Source organism: Stegostoma tigrinum, chromosome 9 (assembly GCF_030684315.1).
Source record: "Stegostoma tigrinum isolate sSteTig4 chromosome 9, sSteTig4.hap1, whole genome shotgun sequence".
NCBI lineage: Eukaryota > Metazoa > Chordata > Chondrichthyes > Orectolobiformes > Stegostomatidae > Stegostoma > Stegostoma tigrinum.
Genome location: NC_081362.1, coordinates 7627621 through 7649020, shown reverse-complemented (window position 1 = coordinate 7649020; position 21400 = coordinate 7627621). Strand labels below are relative to the sequence as shown.

General features: G+C 36.8%; 1 protein-coding gene across 1 annotated transcript; it reads right to left on the bottom strand.

Annotated features, from left to right (window-relative positions):
* Positions 1–909: 909 nt before the first annotated feature.
* Positions 910–19709, bottom strand: mkks (MKKS centrosomal shuttling protein). Its single transcript, XM_048535855.2, has 4 exons — positions 18721–19709; positions 9930–10111; positions 5227–5337; positions 910–2016 (listed from the first exon to the last, which is right to left on the bottom strand). Exons 1-4 carry the CDS (start codon positions 19706–19708, stop codon positions 1576–1578), a joined length of 1722 nt encoding a protein of 573 aa, XP_048391812.1. The 5' UTR covers position 19709; the 3' UTR covers positions 910–1575.
* Positions 19710–21400: the final 1691 nt, after the last annotated feature.

The following is a 21400-nucleotide window of genomic DNA, read 5'->3' as shown; positions in this document are numbered from 1 at the left end:
CACGATGTATTATTCTTAAATCTATAAAATAGATCCATAAGCCTATCAAACATAAGTGACAGATGAATAAAATGGGCAAGGTAACAATTTAACATTTCCAGAATTGAAGTCAATCTGATTAGTTCTTGCAAACATTCTGTATCAGCATCTCCAATCTCACCTCTTTTTTTCTGCAGCTTCTCACTTATGCAAATCCTGATGGTTCAATCTCAGTTTTCTGCTTATTCTTGAATCCCATATTCAAGTTAATACCAAACCGCATATTTCCACCTCTGACCCTGTCTCACTCTGACTTCTGCTGAAAATTCCAATTCATCCCGTGCTGCCTCCAGTCTTTTCTATTTAATATTCTCCTCACCAAACTTCCAAATTCCCACCTTACATGAACTAGAACTTATCCAAAGGTCTGCACCCACGTCTTCTTGTGCATTGAATCCCACTCCACTAACTACAATGATCCATTTGTCAGACATCAAATTCAAAATCTTTGACCTCTTTTACATCTTCTTGACAGATTAAACTCATTCATGAACAAGGATTTTATTTTCAACTGTCAGCTATAGAGGGTCTTAAATAAAAAAAACTGCTAAGTACTTTAAACTAAAATCTATGTAAATCTAAGTCAACTCTTCAGTGGAATGTTAACATTAGTAAACCAACAACATGAAAAATTCAACAAGAATAACCATACGCTGAAAGCTACATATATTTCCTAATGAAGCAAACATGTATACAGTGGATTGTCACAGAGATAGTATGAACTGCCGATGCTGGAGAATCCGAGATAACACAGTGTGAAGCTGGATAAACACAGTGGCCCAAGCAGCATCAGAGGAGCAGGAAAGCTTGACGTTTTGGGTCGGGATCCTTCGTCAGAAATCCCGACCCGAAACGTCAAGCTTTCCTGCTCCTCTGATGCTGCTTGGCCCGCAGTGTTCATCCAGCTTCACACTGTGTTATCTCTTGTGTACAGTGGATGTTTGTTTTTAATATACATAGGGGGCCAATGGACAGCATTTAAATAGCAAAGTATCTCATACATCAGCAGACAATGTCGCATTTGAGCTCACCTACAATTTTTTAGGGATGAAGTCAGGTTTGCATCAAATAAATGGGAAATTATTATTTCTTTGTCTCTGAAAATTCTTGACCGCAACATCCATGAAATGTAAAAGCGGGCAGAGACCTGTTACATACGCCAAGCATTCCATCTTCTTCTCCCTGCATTAAAACACTATGCCTTGTATGGTTCACTGGAAAAGGAATCAGACTAGTATCCTCCCATAATATAGTGCTGTGAGTCAGTACTTCAACATACAGAATTAATACATTAACACACAGCATCACATGCTACGCAAGTCTTGATTTCTGTAATCAGAACTGTCTGAGAAAATTTATTACATAAGATAATGTTGTAAAACATTTGATTTTAGTTCAAAATAATGCACACCTGAGATTTTATCAGAAAATCTTTCCAGGCATCATGGCAAATAATACTAACCTGTGACCTTAAGTTGTAAGTTATATTTATAAGTCTTGTTTTGGGATTGGATGGAATTTCAGTGCCTCAGAAGTTTAATTCTGGTCCTGAATAACGTACTGTAAATCAACAATTAAATTTGCTGTTTCTACAGCTACTTGCAATGCATTAAGTTTCACAGAATAAGAGTCCAATACTAATTGATCTGGGAGATACTCAGTAGGTCTCTCAAGGGGCAATTCTAGGCTTGTTATTGCCACCCCATTACCTGGAACAATCCAGTTTAGATTTGGTTCCGCTGTGTATAAACGGCAAGCACATCTAGAAAATACTTCTGACCAGTCTGTGTGCAGAGGGATCTTGGGCAGAACTGACCAACGATGGGAATACTTAGTATCAATGAAGTTCTCACCGCCATCATGTTCCAGTGATGAGGCAGTACGCTGCAATGAGCGGCAGAAACTGTCAGCAACAATTCCATATTCAGATCGAGAGCAGCCCAACTCTGCTAATGCTTCATCAGTCACACTTTGACGCTATGAAAACAGTTACGTTTAGAAAATGCTCCACAATCCTCTAGAAATTCATCACCAGCATATTTAAACATGCAATTTCTTAATTAGTGAAAATTAACTTGATTTTATCATTTAGTAATATATATATACCAAATTAAAGTAAATGTATCACTTGTTTTCACAGATGTTTGCAACTTTGATGGCAGCAAATTTACCACACTAGTGAGCAAAACTTCTAAATTTTCAGATTATAACAATCTGTTTGAACATTTTGCCCTACTTCTATTACATCATATTATACTCTGCATTTCTGTAATTATAAAACAAGGCAATGTTCAACAGACAATTTAGACCATTTTTGATTGAAATGAACGTAAACATACAGAAAACATACATGTTACCAACAAATCAAGTAAAAAGAATCCAGTTGCAAATCTGTAAAAATGGCTTTCAGCAATTCTAGCTTATACTTATTATCCATAACTGCTCAAAATAATAATGAATTGGATTAAAAAAATGCAAAGAAACCTAATAAAGGGTTCAAAAGATAGCCAACCCTATGAGGTAAGTTTGAATATTTTGTCATCTGAATCATGAGATCAAATTATTTTCTTTGAGCCCCCTTTGTTATTTTTGAATTGAGTTCATGTTTCTTTTGTTCATGTTTGCATTTATTTTTCCCTTGGTAGCAGGTATCATGGAACATACTGACAACCAAAGTGACCTATGCAGTTAATGTGCAATGATAGCCACACTAAAGCATTCAAGTTGTAAGACAAGCAATTTTCCATTACTTCATGTATATATTAAGTCTGCACACATCAGGAATCAAGGCCAATTTTATGTTTTTAGATCAAGATTAGAGTGACTAGTACAATGCTGGGAATGAAATGAAGACAGAAGAAAAGGAAAAATGCGTGAGGTGGACAGAGAGAGGTGACAGTAATAGATGGAGATGTGAGGGAAGAGAAACAGGGTGGGGAAGAGATGCGTGTTGGAGAGGGTAAGTGAAGGAGGAAGAGGGGAATGGAAGATGAGTTGCAGCAGACAGGAAGAATGGCAGTGTGCTTTATGCGAGGAGATAGTGGAATATTGGCAATATACTAGGAATACAGAGGCCTACGCTAATGTTTTGAGTAGACAAATACAAATCACACCACAACAGCTGGTGAAATTCAAAGTCAGTTAAGCAAATTTAGAATTGAAAGCTAGTCTCATTGAAGGTGTTATGATCGAGATGGGAGAAGTATAATGTCTTCCTTTAGTAGCGCTACTCCTTGGGCCTGCTATATAAATTTAACTGGTTCACCTCGTTCCTGATAGGGCCAATTGTACACTTTTCTATATTAGACTTAGAACAACAAGATTCAACAGCTTTATTTTAAATAAATGCAGTTTTTTTCAGTAATAGAACTTATTAAATGTAGGTGCAAAATTGGTTCGTGATGTCACAATATAGACGTTTACCCTTCTGAATAACTCAAAACACACTTACAAATGTACACTGGGTGAAGGGGAGGGAGTAAGGGGAGAGGTTGAGGGGAGAAATCATATTTTCTCTGCAGGGATTCACTTTAGGCGGAAAACATTTCTGGCCAATAAGTCATAGTTCTGGAAGGCAAAAATAGGACAAGACTTAAGATATTCAGATGGCGGTCAGACTGATTTTCTGGCATGTGTAGATGGGTGTCACCAAATGTAAGCAGTTGGCCCTGGAATTTTGCAAGGAAACACAGTACCGGAAGGCGTAAACAGAATTCACATTGGATTCATCACAAAGATGCTTCAAAAACAATGTGCGCTGACCAACTTGTTCACTTGCTGGCTTCTCCAGCTGAAAACCAAAACCACCTTCAAGCCTGCAAAACATTGCTTCAACAGAACAACCAGAAAACCTAGTGGTAAAAATGGTGAGGTGTCCTTAATGATGTGAGCTCAAACAACAAAGATCAACATAATCTGGAATGATGTGGTTTCTAAGAAATATTTTGCTGAAAAACAAAACTATCCTTTCAATGTCCTCTTCAAATAAAAAGCCTAGAAAACTCCACAATCCTTTAAAATCAAATTCACAAAAAATACTAAATATGAAGCTGTAATAACAATGAGGACCATTAAACTATCATCAATTGGTGTAAAAACCTATCCGGTTCACTAACGTCCTTTAGGAAAAAAATACCTACCACCCTTTTCTGATCTTGTCCTTCGAGTGATTTCATATTCACATAATATAGTTGACTCTTAAATTCCCTCTGAAATGGCCTAACAAGCCCTCAGTTCAAGATCAATTAGGGTTGGGCAACAAATGCTGGTCTTGCCAGTGATGACTACATACCAAGAAAGGATAAAAAAAAAAGGCTGCAGGAGAAAAGAACAGAGTAGAAAAAGTTGGGTGGAGACATTGTGGAAAGGGAAAAGGGAAGAAAGAATTGGACAGGATAGAACAGGAATGGAAGAAGATAAAATAGGAAGGAAGGAGAGGGTGAAAGGGAATAGAGCAAAAGGGCAGAGGAGGAGCTGCTGTTCATGAGGACTGGGTGAAGTGCCAAATACTATGACTCAGTGATGGTCTTGCAATCATGTAATCATCAGGTAGCATCAGTTGGTGCTTGACCATTCCATAATGTTGCACTTTTATTATTTTCTACAGGTACAGTATCTTTGGATCATGGCCTATTTTATTATTTTCATGCATTGTTGATATATTGACAAATTACTCATTTTGTAGCAAATAGGATGAAGCGAAGGGCAAGGCAAGTAAGCACAATTCACAAATTTTGAGGCAATACACATTGTGTTCCACAATTTTAAATTGTTTGTTGAGTCATGTTATTAATTTTACCTAAACAACATTTGCAATAATTTTGGCAACTAAGCAATTACACTGTATGCAACACAGGGCTCTTCTGCAACACTAATCAAAGAACTGGGAGCTAGAACATCAAGGTGCTGCTGTGCCACCATTGATGGGAAAGTATAATTACAAAATGACAAATTTATATAGGCAGATTCCATTCTTACTGAGGTTGGTCGAATTTATAATCAAGGAAAATGGACATTGTAGATGCATTTATTCTTTTTTTTTCTCCAGTTTGTCATTTGTCTCATGAGAAGAGACAAAAATTCTTTATTGCATTCATTACAAGTTCTTATATATAGAAGAAAATTTCTATAGATCAACCTTAACTGAAAAAATATAACGTTTTTAGATGTGACCAATAAAGAACACACCTTATGTCCAACATAAGTAGCCAGATGGAATTCAGTACAACCTCCTCCTAGTACAGCTAAAGGCTCTTTGAGTGTAAGTCGCAACACATGTTCTGCAGATTGACAGACAAGCTAGAACATACAGATAGATAAAATTAACAAAGAATGTAAGTTGAAGTGGAAAATTCTGACACAACTAGCATTTTCATTGCCAATGTATCCAGTTGCATATGTTTGTAGGAACAGATAATGTTACCATTAGAGATAACAATTCAAACATTATTTACAAGTATACATTTTCTAAATAAAAAGACTACAGATGCGTGAAACAAAAACCCTTGAAAGATACTGTAAATAGAAATATTTCTAATGGAATGAGACATGGTCATTTTGAATTGAGTCCTGCATGCCACTTTATCTGTTACTTCTCTCTGATTTTACTGTTACAAAATCATTACTCGAACACCAGTAAGGTTTAAAAGGATCAATGACTGGGCTAATTCTTCTTTAAATTCCTTGCTGTTGCATTGTAGAGAAACACTGAACAAATTATTAAAAAGCAAAATTATCAAAAAGCATCTGGATGAAGGGACTGGGGGCATTCTGGCTAAGTTTGCCGATTGTACGAAGATAGGTGGACAGGCAGGTAGTACTGAGGAGGTGGGGAAGCTGCAGAAAGATTTAGACAGTTTAGGAGAGAGGTCCAGGAAATGGCTGATGAAATTCAATGTGAGTAAATGTGAGGTTTCGCACTCTGGAAAAAAAGAATACAGGCATGGACTATTTTCTAAACGGTGAGAAAATTCACAAATCAGAAGTGCATATGGGCCCAGGATTCTCTAAAGGTTAACTTCCAGGTAGAGTCCGTAATTAAGAAAGCGAATGTAATGTTGTCATTTATCTCAAGAGGGTTGGAATATTAAAGCAGCGATGTGCTTCTGAGGCTTTATAAGGCTCTAGTTAGGCCCCATTTAGAATACTGTGTGCAATTTTGGGCCCCACACCTCAGGAAGGACATACTAGCCCTGAAGCATGTCCAGCGGAGATTCACACGGATGATCCCTGGAATGGTAGGTTTAATGTATGATGAATGGCTAAGGCTCCTGGAATTGTACTCATTAGAGTTTAGAAGGTTGAGGGGAGATCTAATAGAAACTTACAAGATAATATATGGTTTAGAAGGGGTGGATGCAAGGAAGTTGTTTCCGTTAGGCGAGACTAGGACCCGTGGGCACAGCCTTAAAATTAGAGGGGGTAAATTTAAAACTGAAATGAGACGACATTTCTTCAGCCAGAGAGTGGTGGGCTTGTGGAATTCATTGCCGCAGAGTGCAATGGAGGCCGGGACGTTGGATGCCTTCAAGGCAGAGATCGACAAATTCTTGATCTTAAAAGGAATCAAGAGCTACGGGGAGAGTGCAGGGAAGTGGTGTTGAAATGCCCATCAGCCATGATTTAAATGGTGGAGTGGACTTGATGGGCCGAATGGCCTTACTTCCACTCCTATGTCTTATGGTCTTAAAATACTGTGGATGCTGGAAATCTGAAAACAAAAAAATTCACTGCAGAAACTCAGCAGATCTGGCAGTACTTATGGACAGAAGGAGAGTTAATGTTTTAAGTCCAATAATGACCCTTCTTTGGAATTGTGCAAGTTATAAGATCCCATCTTCATTCTTTAGGATCCAGTGAATTAGACTTCATGATGTGCAAACGTCAGATGTAGAGATAACAAAAACAAAACTGAACTTGAGAAACTGATGAATCGGATTTTATTTCCCAAATGTTTCTAACTATTTGTTTTAGTATCTTTAGCCATTTTCATTGGGAGGAGCAACTAATCCTTTTGTGCATTGCTTTTTGGTAATATTACATTACTATCGCATTCAAGTTTGTTTTAGAAAGTTCTGTAAATCAATTAATTTCACATATGAACACAATAAATTAGATACCTTAAAAATCAAAAATCTCCCCAACTTTTCACAATGTAACTTCAGAGGGTAACCAGCAACAATAGCCTGTCCTTCCCAGAACTTACTTCATAAAAGGAGCAAAAGAACAAGTTTTCTGCATGAAATTAAGTGATACATAGGGTGTTTGCGCTGGTGTTAGCAAATACAACCTTTCTTTATAGTGAAATAATACATTATTTTATGTCCCTACAGTACATATGAGCTTGCAGACCTGTGATAAGAATTTGCTTGCGAGTGGAAAGAAGTTGCATTGTTGAAAAAAGTATTAATATTAAATTTTTTCACAGCCTTCTAAGATAGAACTTCAAGCTTCCTTTAAGAATGAATTCCAGTTTTGTAAAAGTTCCATGTGTAATGTAAAAGCAATTTTCTTATCCTGGTTAAATTAAAACTATTAGTTTCACTTAACTTGCTCTTCTTTAAAACAAAGAATTCCTAGGTCCTAACCTTGAGAAGAGAACAACCTTTGTCCTCTTATCTTGTCTTCATAGTTCAATGATTCAAAATGTCATTGTGCCTGCCCCCCCCCCCCCCCACCCCAGTCCTTTCTAATGCATCAATGCCTCTTAGATCTGGTGGCCAATACTGCAAACAATAGTGTAAGCACCGTGCTGTGCAGTACTTAATAAATTTCCTTAGAATTTTACGATTTTATCAATATAGTTGAATATTCACACTTTAGATGTTTTCAAAGTTAATAGGTTATAAAGAATGTCAACTTATTTTATGCTTCAAATATCATGAAACTTATTACTGCCTAAAATTGCTACTGAATTTTCTTTCTGACTAAAACCAGTTCTTTGCAACAATGAATGCTAAACACCATTTGCTGATTATTAGCCCATGTAATGAGTGCCTCTGGGTCCCTTTGACTATCTGACTCTACTAACATTCTGCTGTTGTATACTTTTCTGTGTCATCAGCAAATTTAGAAATTCTACTTCTAATCCTCTAATCTAGCTCATTTGTAGTCTGTGAAAAGTAGAGACCTGGTGACTGGGTCTGCGGCATTGTCCACTAGACATCTCCCAGTTCAAATAACACACATTTATAATTACTCTGAGTTTCCTGTTGTCTAACCAGTTTTTCATTCACTAATTCCACCAGTCCTTAGGACCCTTTATCGAACAGCTTTTGAAAACCAAGAAGCTTATTTTCACAGGATGCCACAGACTCCAAAGGGGCCACATAGGTTTGTGAGAGATTTAACATAAAGGTTTGGAGGGAACTATACCCCTGAGAGATTACCTTGTTTTCCAGAACCCTTATTGTGAGTTTTAAACCCTATTGAGTAACATCCAATTGTGGAATTAAAAGTTATATTTATAATTTCTACCCTGAGAGGAATTCTATACAATCAAAATCTATCGATTTTTGTCATCATCCAGATATTTTAGAATCACAGGCTCAAAAAGCCCTTCTTGAAGGGCTAACATCAGGTTAAAAAAAATCACATCTACTAAAATGTCCAGTTTAGAGTTCAAACACTTCTTAATATGCACAGGAAGATTGTTAACTGGAAAAACACAATCTCCAAGTTAAATTGCCAGAATAATGAATTGCAAATGAGATTTTGATCATTTTCATTTACCAATGGGCAAACCACAAGAATTATTTCTGCCAATTGTAAATTGGTGGGTACTCTTTCGAAGAGTCGAGGAATCTGTCATTAACTAATTTAATTCTGTAATCTTGCTCCTTTAGTATAATTCCTTTGTGGCAAAGTGTGATCTGTCTTGTTGAGCATGCTTTACTCTGTTCAGCTACAAATGTCAAGTTCTGAAAAAAACTTGAAGCAGTTAGTAATCAATATAATAATTTTATGCAGTTCCATTCTTTGGTGCGTGGATGGTTTTTAATAGGACAAGAAAACAAATGACTGGAACAACTGTAGGCCTAGCAGTCTTGCTTGAACTCATTGCTTAAACAATGTCCTGGAATTCTTCCCATTAATGGTTTTATGAACCTTGGTGACATTTTTGCCTCAAACCATATCATTCAGATGTGAATTAGAACAGTTTGACACATCAACCATTAGTTTAATAAGGAGAAGGTATCTTCGAGCATATTACAAAAAATTTTGTCAGAAATTATTTTTAAATTTAAAATTGTTAACCAATGAGCTTGGTCAGCAAACTTTACAGTGATATAAAAGTTGAAACAGATACATTGCCACACTGAATTTTATTTTACAATGGTAAGAGCACCAAATGATGAAACACAGGATTACACAGTAGCGCTACATATATGTTGAAATATACTATTTTCAATGGCAATATCTTATATTGTTTAAAGTAACCATTATTAGAAGGATGCAACCTTTGCCTAGGTGACCTATTGGGAATCAATAAAAATACTTCCATTGATCACCTTTCTTGATCCCTGAACATCTCAAACTGCGTTACAGTGGTGACATACAAATGGTCTTGAAGTTTGTCTGCTTGCAGGATTTTGATGTTGAAAATGCCAATTTTGCCTTTTTTGTCTATTATCCTGCCTCAGCTGCCACTGCTGTTTTCATCCAAATTGTGGACACAGCCTCAACAGTTTGTTTTCTTATATAATCAAGAAAATAGAACCATATCAATAAAGCTGATTTTTCTGGTTCAAATGAATTGTGATTCTGATGCAGTTGCCATTTACAGGTTTTGTGAAAGCTGTTACTTTGAAAGATAATGAAAAATCACTGTTTTAGACTGAGGGGGTGGCACACTCAATACAAAAATACAACATGCAGATAATTTAACCTACCTTCAGCTCATTCACTCCAGCTTCACTTCGATTGCATAGTAACAAACTACACACAGGCTTATTCTCATTTGGAATCAGGTGTAGGAATTGCTTGAAACCAAACTTCACTACGCACAGGTTCTTAATAATGCCATAGCAGTCAGGGGGAATAGGATGATAATATGAACTAATGGATTGTGCACCTAGTAAATTAAAAATGGCCAAAAGTTACAAAATTGTAGGCATTATGAAGGAGCAGAATAATCTATGACCCAAATGCACTTAAAATTTGGAAAAATTTAACAACATTCCATTACAAATTAACATTTCAGATACTGCAGTACATCAATAAAAATCGCTAAGTCAAACATAAACTAATGGAACATGTTAAGCTATTACACATACTCAAGTGCGAAAGTTTGATGATCAAAAAACTGAAGAATGAATAAACAATTTAACAGAGCAAGTGTCCTATTGAATTAAACCTTCAGAAAAAAAACTCTTATTAATAATATTACTATGCAACAATTGGAAGCCATTCATCCCATCATGCCTGTGCTATCTCTTTAAAATTAGATTCTCTCTTTTTAGCAGTGTTTATTCAGCAGATAAGAATGAAAAATAAAATGTATTTGTTATGCTTGTTGTATAACAACCTTTTGAAATGTTGGCAATTGATCAACTATTTGTGATTCTGATGTACCTGCCATTTATAAATTTCACAATAGATTCTCCTGGTGCTGTTCGACAGGTATAAAAATTTTCTGCATTGTACTAAGAGGATGGAGCTTCCACCAGGAAAATCATTTTACTCAGGTATGGGAATCACCTAACCTACCTTCAGCTCATTTACTCTAGCTTGACTTTGATTTCATAGAGGCAAAATACACACATGCTTGTTCTCTTTAGGAATCAGATGTAAAAATTGCTGGAAACCAAATTTCACATCACACAAAGGTTGTTAACTAGAATAGATTGAGAATTGGTTGATAGACAGAACACGAAGTAGGAATAAACAGGCCATTCTTAGGACAATAAGGTCTTACTACTGGGCTGCCTCAAGGATTAGTGCCAGGGGCACAGCTGTGCACAGTCGATATAAATAATTTGCGTATAGGGACGAAGCGTAATATTTCCAAATTTGCTGCTGACACAGAACCAGGTTGAAATGTGTGTCTGAGGAAGATGCAAGTAGGCTTCAAGCAGGTTTGGTGAAGTTAAGTGAATGGAAAAGAACTTGGCTAATGGAATTTCAGGTGAATAAGTATTAATTATCCACTTTGGCAGAAAAAAACACAAAGACTGAGTATTTCTTAAATTGTGAGTGTTTGGGAAGTGTTAAGAGTCCATAGGAACCTGGGTGTACTTGTTATGGGTCAATAAAAGCTAGCACGTAGGTATTATATACACTAAGAAAGGCAAATAGTATGTTAGTCTTTATTGCAAGGAAATTTGAGGACAGAAGTAAAGGTGTCCTGCTGCAATTAGGGCGTTGGTGAGACCAATGCTGTTCTCTAATACAGCATAAATGTTGGTTTCCCCATGAATTGGTATTCAGACAAATGGGCTTCATGACTAAAAACCATGCCATTAGAGAATCTAGTCTACTGAGTTTATGTCTCAGGACTTATATACTTATGGCATCTCAGGTTCCTCCATCTGCAGTGATAATTTTAGCTTTTACATCTAGGAAGCTTCCTATTATTTAACATTTGCAGACATGACAGATAATTCCCATCTTCTTCGACCACCACAATTACAAGCATACAAAGCGCACAGGCCACTAGATCGTTTAGCAAGATTCAGTGATGTGGGGCACAATTTCTATTTGTTTGCTAAATGATTTGGCACTGTCATGAAGGCCTCAAAGATGAACAATGGAGATAATTTTTGTCATCAATGCTAATGATTCCTTCATTGGCTTAATGCCCATTTTTTGAGAAACAATTTGGTACCTTCTACAACTTTGGAGGGCCTCAACAAATGTAATTTGTTATTGTTATCACTTTAATCTTACACACTCCATTTGTTTATTTTTGCTGCACTCTGTAATTTGACAATGTATTATTTATCCAATTGTTCAAAATGTTACAGCAAAACTGAAATAAAAACTGTTTTTCCAAGATACTTTTTTTTAATGTAAGAAGGCTATTTTCAAACTTGATCCCAAGTAGATTCATTTAAATGTGTAACTAGGGTTCATACACTTTTGCAATACATCGTATCTGAAAGTCCTTTTTTTCGGCAATAATTCACAAAGCAAGTTAAAGTTGGAGTTAATTGTAAAAGGCTGCAAAAATATACCTATGGCACAATAACTTAAGAAGATGATTTGCAAAATATTTAATTACTTGAAATCGGCAATCTACGCTTGACTTTATAGTAAAGATACCAACATATTTCGCTGTCACTGAGTGGTACTCGGAACGTTTATAAATCTTTTAATTTTATGGCTTTTCAATACAAATAGCCTTTACCTGCTATGTTAGTGACTTAGGAAGGCAATGTAAAAATGGTGGGTGAGTTTTGAATTGTGGAAATATTAAATATGGTTAATAAGCCTTATAAAATACCCATAGATTTATACCAATTGTCATTTCATATGCTAATTACAAAACCACAGAAATTGAATTTATACAAATATTGCAAATATAATAAGCAGTACACGTACCACTTAATTTGCATATGCTCCTGAGAAAAACTTGAGGAACACACTCACACATGCAACATCTGTAAATTACCGTACTCAGCTAATTACAGGCTCAAAATAAAAAGGTACAGTAAACTGTCAACCCTCTATTAGTCTCCAAATAATTATTCAGTAACAGAAGTCTGTTTCATGGACTAACCCAGTAAAATTTTACAGTGTTACTATGGTGTGAATAACTTAAGTTACTGAAAAATACAACTTTCAAACATTCCTCTTAATTATCACGAAATGCTGTGGTTTCATCAGTGCTGATCAGTAATTCCTAATCTGGCAGCGGTGCTCCTTCAACCTTAAATAGAAACACTCTATTTAAAATTTAAGTTGTAAGATAACTTAGTGCAAGACATTATAAATGTCTAAGATCTATATGCAAAATGGAGTTCAATGTTACAAATTTTTTTGGATTTTGATAATTGCAAGTGCAACCTTAGTCTTTGAGTTCTCTCTGAATTAGTGGACTAAATTATTTACATCTGGTGATTTTTATGAGGTAGTGGATTAGCACATTGCTTTTTCATACGTAGGACTTTGGAATAAATCCAGTCAATACTCATCCAGTCAAACACTTCAATGGACAACAGGCATAAAGCTAGACACCAGGATACATGAACATCAACTAACCACAAAACGACATGACCCAGTATCACTAGTATCCTTACATACAGACGAGGAAGGACACCACTTTGAGTGGGACAACACATCCATCCTAGGACAAACAGAGACACGCACGAGAATTCCGAGAGGCATGGCATTCCAACCGGAACTCCATCAACAAACACATTGATTTGGATCCAATCTACCATCCCCTGAGAAAAAGATTAGGAAATGACATCACCAACCCAAGGAAACCTAAACAGATAAATAGAAAGCGGGACATAACACCAGTGCTTCATCGGAGGCTCACTGATGACGTTACCTAGAATGGTGACGAAACGTCTGAAAACTAACCTTCCAGCTCAGCAAGCAAACTCACATCCAGAAACTCAACCTGAGCTACAAATCTTCTCAAAACTCGCTTGTTATTATTTTAATTAGGGTTTGAGAAATTTATTTTTGGACATATTGCACAGAATTTTTGGAAACTTGATCGAAAAGAATGCTGTAATACATTGCGCAGACTGTAATCCAAAAGACTAAACAAATTCACTGCATTGGTACTGTCTGTTTTTGCTGGCCAACTTCCTCAATGTTAACTTCTGACAAATTTGTCTACTGTTCATTAGCTGTCCCCAAATACTAGAACAACTCAAACAAGTATCCTACATTTACACAAGCTTTCCACAGGTACAGATTTGAGTAAAAGGTTAAGTGTTGATGAATGAACAGTCATGTTATTGAAGCTTTTTGTCTTTCACCAACAAGAGAAATAAACTTCAAATGGAACAACAGCCTGTACAGAATGAGGAAAAACGGATGCTAATTGCTTGAGGCATTACCATGAAGAATACACCAATTTGAGGTTAACCATACACTTTTCTGGTCCAAAAGATGGTATTTCTGAGTTTGTGAGATATACAGTGAGCAATGATCTGATTCAGGTAGCCATCATATGCAGGCTAGTATGAATGTACCCTATTTCGGAATCAAATTTGCTGAGTTAGCAAATGGCTTGGGCCCAATTACAAGGTTGCCAATTAGGCATTATAGTGTATTATAATAGAGCTTCTGTGGTGCAGTAGTGGCAAGAGCATATCTGAGATAGGAGGCCCAGGTTCACATCACATCTGCTCCAGAGGTGTGCAATAACATCTCTGACTAGGTTGACTGGGTTATCTATAGCACATTATAACTATAGGAATTCGAACAAGTGCTTAAACAGTAAACATAGGCTTGCTGAAGACAGTGATAGAACACTGATTTGCAAATTTCTCAAGCAGCATGTCAAGGAGGGAAGGTTGTTGGAATACTTTATTTCAAAGCTAAATTTGAGGTATAGATATTCAAACATCCAATTACAAACATTGTAGGATGGCAGGGACCAAGACGATTAATTGTGCAGTTGTACTGTGCTCATTTATTTTCTCTTTAATGAGATTTACACTATTATTTGCATATTAGAGTGTAAATAACTTATGGAATCAAAGAGCTAATTAAAGATTGAAATAACTTCCCAACACACATAGACAAGTTTGATGGGTTTCAAACATAAATTTGAATGAAGAAGTACTTAACGGAGGAATGTAGCATCTGTTTGCATGTTTTACAGAGACTTCTGGTTGCTTACACTAATTTCATTGCTTTGGCGTATAAAAATAGGATTGGCAAGACAATTTGGTGTTCAGTATTGATTGACAGAGAAACTAGCATATCTTCAGATCCAGATGATCCCATCATATTTGTTGCCTCAATAGAAACATGTGAGAGGAGCTAGAAAATAAGAGGGTATGGAGAAAAACAAAGTTTTCTGAGATCACAAACATATACTGAGGTGTTCTGTAAGAATCTATCTTGGCACTACATCCGAAATTCTCTTTACTTACGAATTCAGAGACACTTGCTGATGACTGCATTGTGAGGGACTGCAGGAGAGACTGAATGAGCTATGGGTAGCAAATGAACCATGGAAAAAAATGTTTTGACTGGAACAGGAAATAAAGAATTGCATTCAAAACGGCAAGAATTTAAATTGAGTAGAGGGCAGAGCCCACTGGCATGTAAATACACAAGTTACTTAAGATGACAACAGAAATAGGAAAAGCCATAAGATGTCAAACAGATGCCTGATTTTTGTAAAAATATGAATTAAAAAAGAAGAAAATGTCCAAAACCTTCGCTAGATGGTATATGTTGGGCAGTTCTGGGCAGTCCTTTGTAAAGAGCATAAATAACATTAGTAACAATGCTTCAGAAATTTAAGGAATGACTTAAAAATGTTGTTTCTATGGGCTGTCATAGACCAAAATTTAAAGGCAGTACTGAGGGAGCACTAGAGTCTTTTAGATCACATATTAAACTGAAGTCCCGTCTACTGTTCAGGAAGAGAAAAAAAAATCCCCCAATACTGCAAAGAACAAAAGGGACTGCTCCCAGTATCCAAACCAAAATTCATTTTTAGAATAACTAATTATCTCTCTTTCACTCTCTATTGTACATGTGCAAAATGGCAGCTTGACTGCCTGAAAAAAGCAGCTGACTGTGTTTCTGTGATAATGGGAACTGCAGATGCTGGAGAATCCAAGATAATAGATGAGCACAGCAGGCCCAGCAGCATCTCAGGAGCATAAAAGCTGACGTTTCGGGCCTAGACCCTTCATCAGAATGTGTTTCTAATTTATTGGTGGTAAAGTGCTCTGTGATGAAGAATCTGAAAGGGGTATTTTTGTAGAATCTGTCTTTAGAAGCACAAAAAGTGTTAAAGGAGAGATTAGAAAAATATATTTAATACACAGTATTGAATGGGAGACTTCTTAAGGCAGTCCAGGTCAGCTACGCACAGCATACATTTGTTGAGCTAATGGAATGCTATCATTTTCACTAGCCTATTTCATTTTTTATTACATGGAATTGAAAATCTCACATTTCCTGCATCCATTGTCATCTCCTCCTCAGGTGTAGGAAAGGCCAGTATTTCTAGACTGTCACTAATGCTCTTTAAATCCAACTATATTTTCAATTTCATGCTCCAGTGCTACAATTTATTTATATCTTATTTCAGGAACACCTTCATCGCATGCACTATACAACTAATGCATTTTAAACAATGTTTAAAAACATTGGACTTCATTACACGTGATTAAATTTGCAATTTGTTCTTTCACTTAATGAGTTTTCTGCATAAGGCATTGTGAAGCCTACATTTAAATAATCATTGCAATTGACAGAACAGAATGTAGCACTGAATGACAGTATGCAAAAATTATTTTCCACTCACTTTGTTACAGAAATAGGTTTTGCTTTGCTAGACTTGTGAAACACAATATTTCTCCATCTGATATGTAAGGTCAATGACTGACATTTGAACTAAACTGCTCCTACTTGTCCAAATCTGATTTGGTCTTCAGATGAAAGGTGTGCAAAGAAAAGTTTGTGGCTAAGAACAAATCCTTATAGGGTTCAGCATTTCATCAATGTCAAGCTCTCAGCGTAAATTTTATTGCCAACCATTATTCCCATATCTATTCTGTAGTCACTGCACAAAACTACCCAAATGATATTTTAAGCTACCTTAGCTATAAGAAGGTTACTGTTATCCAACAGGTTCCAGGAATGGAGGGTGCTGGTTAATCAAGCATATCGATAAACAAAGATGCAAGTTAAGATCCACATTTTCATCAAATCAGAAAGCTCCTGAATGATCACACAGTAATGCAGGTGTTGAGATTCCACAACAGATGGAGCATGCAAATCTAGTGAGCTGCACCAAAGGAATATGACATTGTGGACTTGGAAGGACCAGAGTGAAGGCAGGCTGCTCATCATGACTACCAATGAGTGTGGCAATTATGAGCAATAGCGAGACAGTTGGAATTGATGGGGAATGTAGATTAATACTGATTTCTGATGGATAAGAAACACCTCCAGTCAAGAAACAGACCCACTCACAGAATTCTGGTTAATAGAGAATTCGGTGGCAGATATCAGGAATTTTAATGTGTAGGTACTCAACCTTAATTGACCCATTTTTTGAAACCTGTTCAAATCAGCCATCTACACTGAAAGCTGTAACATTCACTCTAATAGGTAATAATAATCCAGACACTCAGACCAATGCTCTGGAAATATGGGTTCAAATCCCATTGTGGCAACCGGTAGAATTTAAATGCCGTCAATAAAATCTGAGATTGAAAGCTGGCCTCAGTACTGGTGACCATGACAACTATCACTGGTTGTCTTAAAAATACATTAGATTTACTACTATTCTTCAGGAAAGAAAATCTGCCAGTCTGACCTTTGTGTGACTCCAGATGCAAAGCAAGGTGGTTGACTTTCAAATGCCCTCTTAAATGGTCCAAGTCACTCAGTTTTAAGGTCTTTTAGGGATAGGCACCAAACTCTTGCCTTACCAATGAAGCCCATATCTCATAACAATGTAATTTTAAAAAATGACGTTTCTTGATTGAAAACTAATTTTTCTCATATATTGATCACTATAATTTCATATTTTTCCAGTTTAGATCCTCTATTCTGCACAATTCCTCAGCCTTTGCACATTCTCCCTGTGTCTGCATGGGTTTCCCCTGGGTGCTGGGGTTTCCTCTCGCAGTCCAAAGTTATGCAGGCTAGGTGAATTGGCTGTGCTAAATTGCCCATAGTGTTCAGTGATGTGTAGATTAGGTGGGTTATGAGGGATGAGTCTGGATGGGATTTTCAGAGGGTCAGTATAGACTTGTTGGGCTGAAGGCCCTGTAGGGATTCTATGATTCAAAGTAGGCAGGTTGGTTAGTGTGCTCCCAAGTCTCTCTGCTGGTCACTTATGTATGGGCAATCATGCAAGAGCAATGTGTGATGAGCGCACATTTTCTCTTGTGTTATTTTGCCACCTCTTACAGCCAGTATGGATGACACAGAACTTATCATGTAGAAAACCGCAAGGGAAAACTTGATGACTAATATTATGTAGCAGACCACCAAGAATTTGTTTTTTAAAAAAGTGTTAAAGATAGCACCAAATGTTGAAAGGAATGATGAATTCTTAGGTCATGTTGCTAATGTACTTATATCTTTCAAAACAGCCTTCTGAGGTCTTTTTTGCCAACTAGGTGCAGATATTAATTGGTGTTAAGTAGAATGGGAATCTAAATGGCAGGCAATTAATCTATGGCTAAAAGGACATTCAGTTACATTTACGAAAGGAAACTGGTTTTGAATCACATAATTAAATAAGTTACACAACTAGGTTAATGACACCATTCTCATGATTTTAAGAAAATCTTACCACAGATAACTGATGTAAAGCACAAGTTATTATTTTGGAACTATAAAATATATGTTTATATTTCTTGCAACCTAGCAATAAGTCTTAGGGAGTTAAAACAAAAAGAAAACACTAAACAACCAATACTAAAATGAAGAACATATGAACACTTTCATCTTCAAAGTTTGAACCTAAGCACAAACATCAAAGGCACTCGGTGAAGTATTGTTAGTGATTAACATACCGACCTGTTATTTGAATCAGAGGGTCCATGAGAGCAACTCCAAGTCTATCTCCTACCATCACTTGTTGCTCCTGAAGATATTGTTTTAGAACAGGATGGATTACTTTTTGGCATACCACAAGGTGAACTTGGTCACAAACTAGCTGTTTTCCCACTTTCAGCAGCTGTGCAAGTGATTCATCTTCTGGCCTGAAACCTGGTGTCACCTCCCAGGTTCCATTTCCACTGTCAACAACATCTCCTGACATGGAGACATTGAATACAGCAACCTTAATGTAACCAATTGTCAATTTTGTAATATCAACTGTTGTTGAAGGAGATGAAAATATCTCTATAAGGATCCCAGAAAGCACACAAGAGTCAGTAACACGTTGTCCCTCAATGGGAACAATCTGCATCTTTCCCAAAGATATATTATCTCCGATCACAGATGGTATTGAATAAAAGAATGCCTTTAACACTAATGAACTGATGTAGTCAGCTTCTTTTGTGGTCAGCATACAAGTAGGCTTATTTATCATCGTACGAACAAGCGAAAGCAAAGTCTTGCTGTTACTAAAATCTATTTGTATTTTGCAGCTACATTCTTCTGAAGTTAGATAGTCAAGGCAAATATTCAGAAGGTGTTTATGGATTTTGACAATGTGACTGGTTAATATGTTAAGTTGTTTTGCACTTTCAGCCAAATTACAGCAGAGAATTGCTGTAAATAGTCCAGAATCGCTAAATCGAGAAACATGATTCAGCACGGAAGCTATTAGTAACTTGATCACAGGATGGGACACAGAAAGGCTACGCAAAAGGGCTGAAGACTGTGATGTGGTTAAAACGTAGCCTCCTACAGCATTGTGAATTAGTTTAAGTCTACCAAATGGGCCATAACAGGACTCCACAATTCCTCTGAGAGTGGAAAGAGCCTGACAAAGAACATCACTATTTAACGGTCCGGAGCTGCACGAAGATGCTATTTTACGCACAATTGAGGCCATCATTCAGGTAGAGTGGAAGGTTTGAAAACAGCAAACTTGCAAGGATTAGTTGGTTTATTATTTGCAAAAGGAAACTGAAATTTAACATGCAGCACTTCACCTCTGCTCATTTAAAAGGTTGTACATTCCAAACGTGCCAGTCATATTATAGAAGATGAAAATAATTTGAAATTCCCATTGAAATATATTTCAACGTTAAACCAACCAGAAGAGCAAAATTTGGATGCATTGTAGAAGATTCATCTTGCTTGGCATTTCATTATTATTTATCTACATTTTTCTGCTTCAATTCTAAACTTGTTGATTTTTTTACAAATTTCTGCATCAAGTAGGTTACACTATGGATGCCAAGTAAGGACAGTCCTGCCACCAGAAGCCAATTTTTGCGTAGCCATCTTTTATTTCTCATTCTTCTGTAAGGATGCGACAATGAAATATTTGCATTCCAATTTATTATCTGTAAATAGAAAATACAGACAGTTAAATTGTGCTTAAAAAAATTAAGTTTTCCAATCATAGAATCTACATCATTGAGAAGACAACGTAGTCTATCATGCCGCTGGTTCTGAAACAGTTTAGTCCTAAACTTCAGCCTGGACTCCCCCATATACCTGTAAATTTGAACTTTTCAACTACATGCCCAATTGACTTTAAAAAAAATTATGAAATCTGATTCCACAGCTCTTTCAACTGAAGCCTATCCAGAAAGCGGTAAAGCTTTTTTTAAGAGTTTCTTAGTCTTTATTTTCCCAATTTTTAAAGACCCTGAGGAGTCTGGACAGGATGAATTATAGAAGAATCAAGAACTTGAGGTCACTGTTTAAAAATCAGGGGTCATCCATTTAAAATGGAACTGAGGCGAAATATTTTCTTTCAGAGTTGCGAGATTTTGCAACTCTATTCCTGAAAAGAAGGTGGTAGTAGAAGCTGTCCTTTACGCATTATTTACAGAGTCGTACGGCAAGGACTTCGGCACAACTCATTCAAGGTGACCAGGTTTCCTACACTGCGCGAGTTCCATTTGCTCGCATTTGGCCCATTTCCCTCTAAACTTTTTGGATCCAAGTACCCTGTCTAAATGTCTTTTAAGTGTTGTAACTGTATCCACCTCCAGCACTATCTCTGGCAGCTCATTCCATATCCACCAACCTCTGTGTGAACAAGTTGTCCCTCAGATCCGTTTTAAATCTTCCCCTCCTACCTTAAATTTATGCCCTCTAGTTTTGGACTCCCCTCTCCTCCTCTGGAGAAAAGACCTCAGCTATTCATCTTATCTACGACTCTTGTGATTTTATAAAACTGTTTCAGGTCATCCCCTCAGTCCCACTCGAGAGAAAAAATTTCCAGCGTCTCCTTATATCTCAAAACTTCCAAGCTTGGTAATATACTTGTAAATTCTTCTGCATCATTTCTAGCTGCTATATGCAGTGCTTCAAATGTGACCTTATCGATGTCTTGTACAGCTGTAACATGACGTCCCAACTCCTGTACTCAACACTTGGATTAACGAAAGCAAGTGTGCCAAATGCCTTCTTCACCACCATTTACCTGTGACACCGCTCTTAATGAGCTATGTACCTGCATCCCTAGGTTTCTGTTCATTTAAGGCAGAGATGTACTGATTCTTGTTAAGCGTTGGGGCGATATGTTTTCAGGGTTAGATGGGAATGCAGATTTGAGGTTAAAATCCGATCA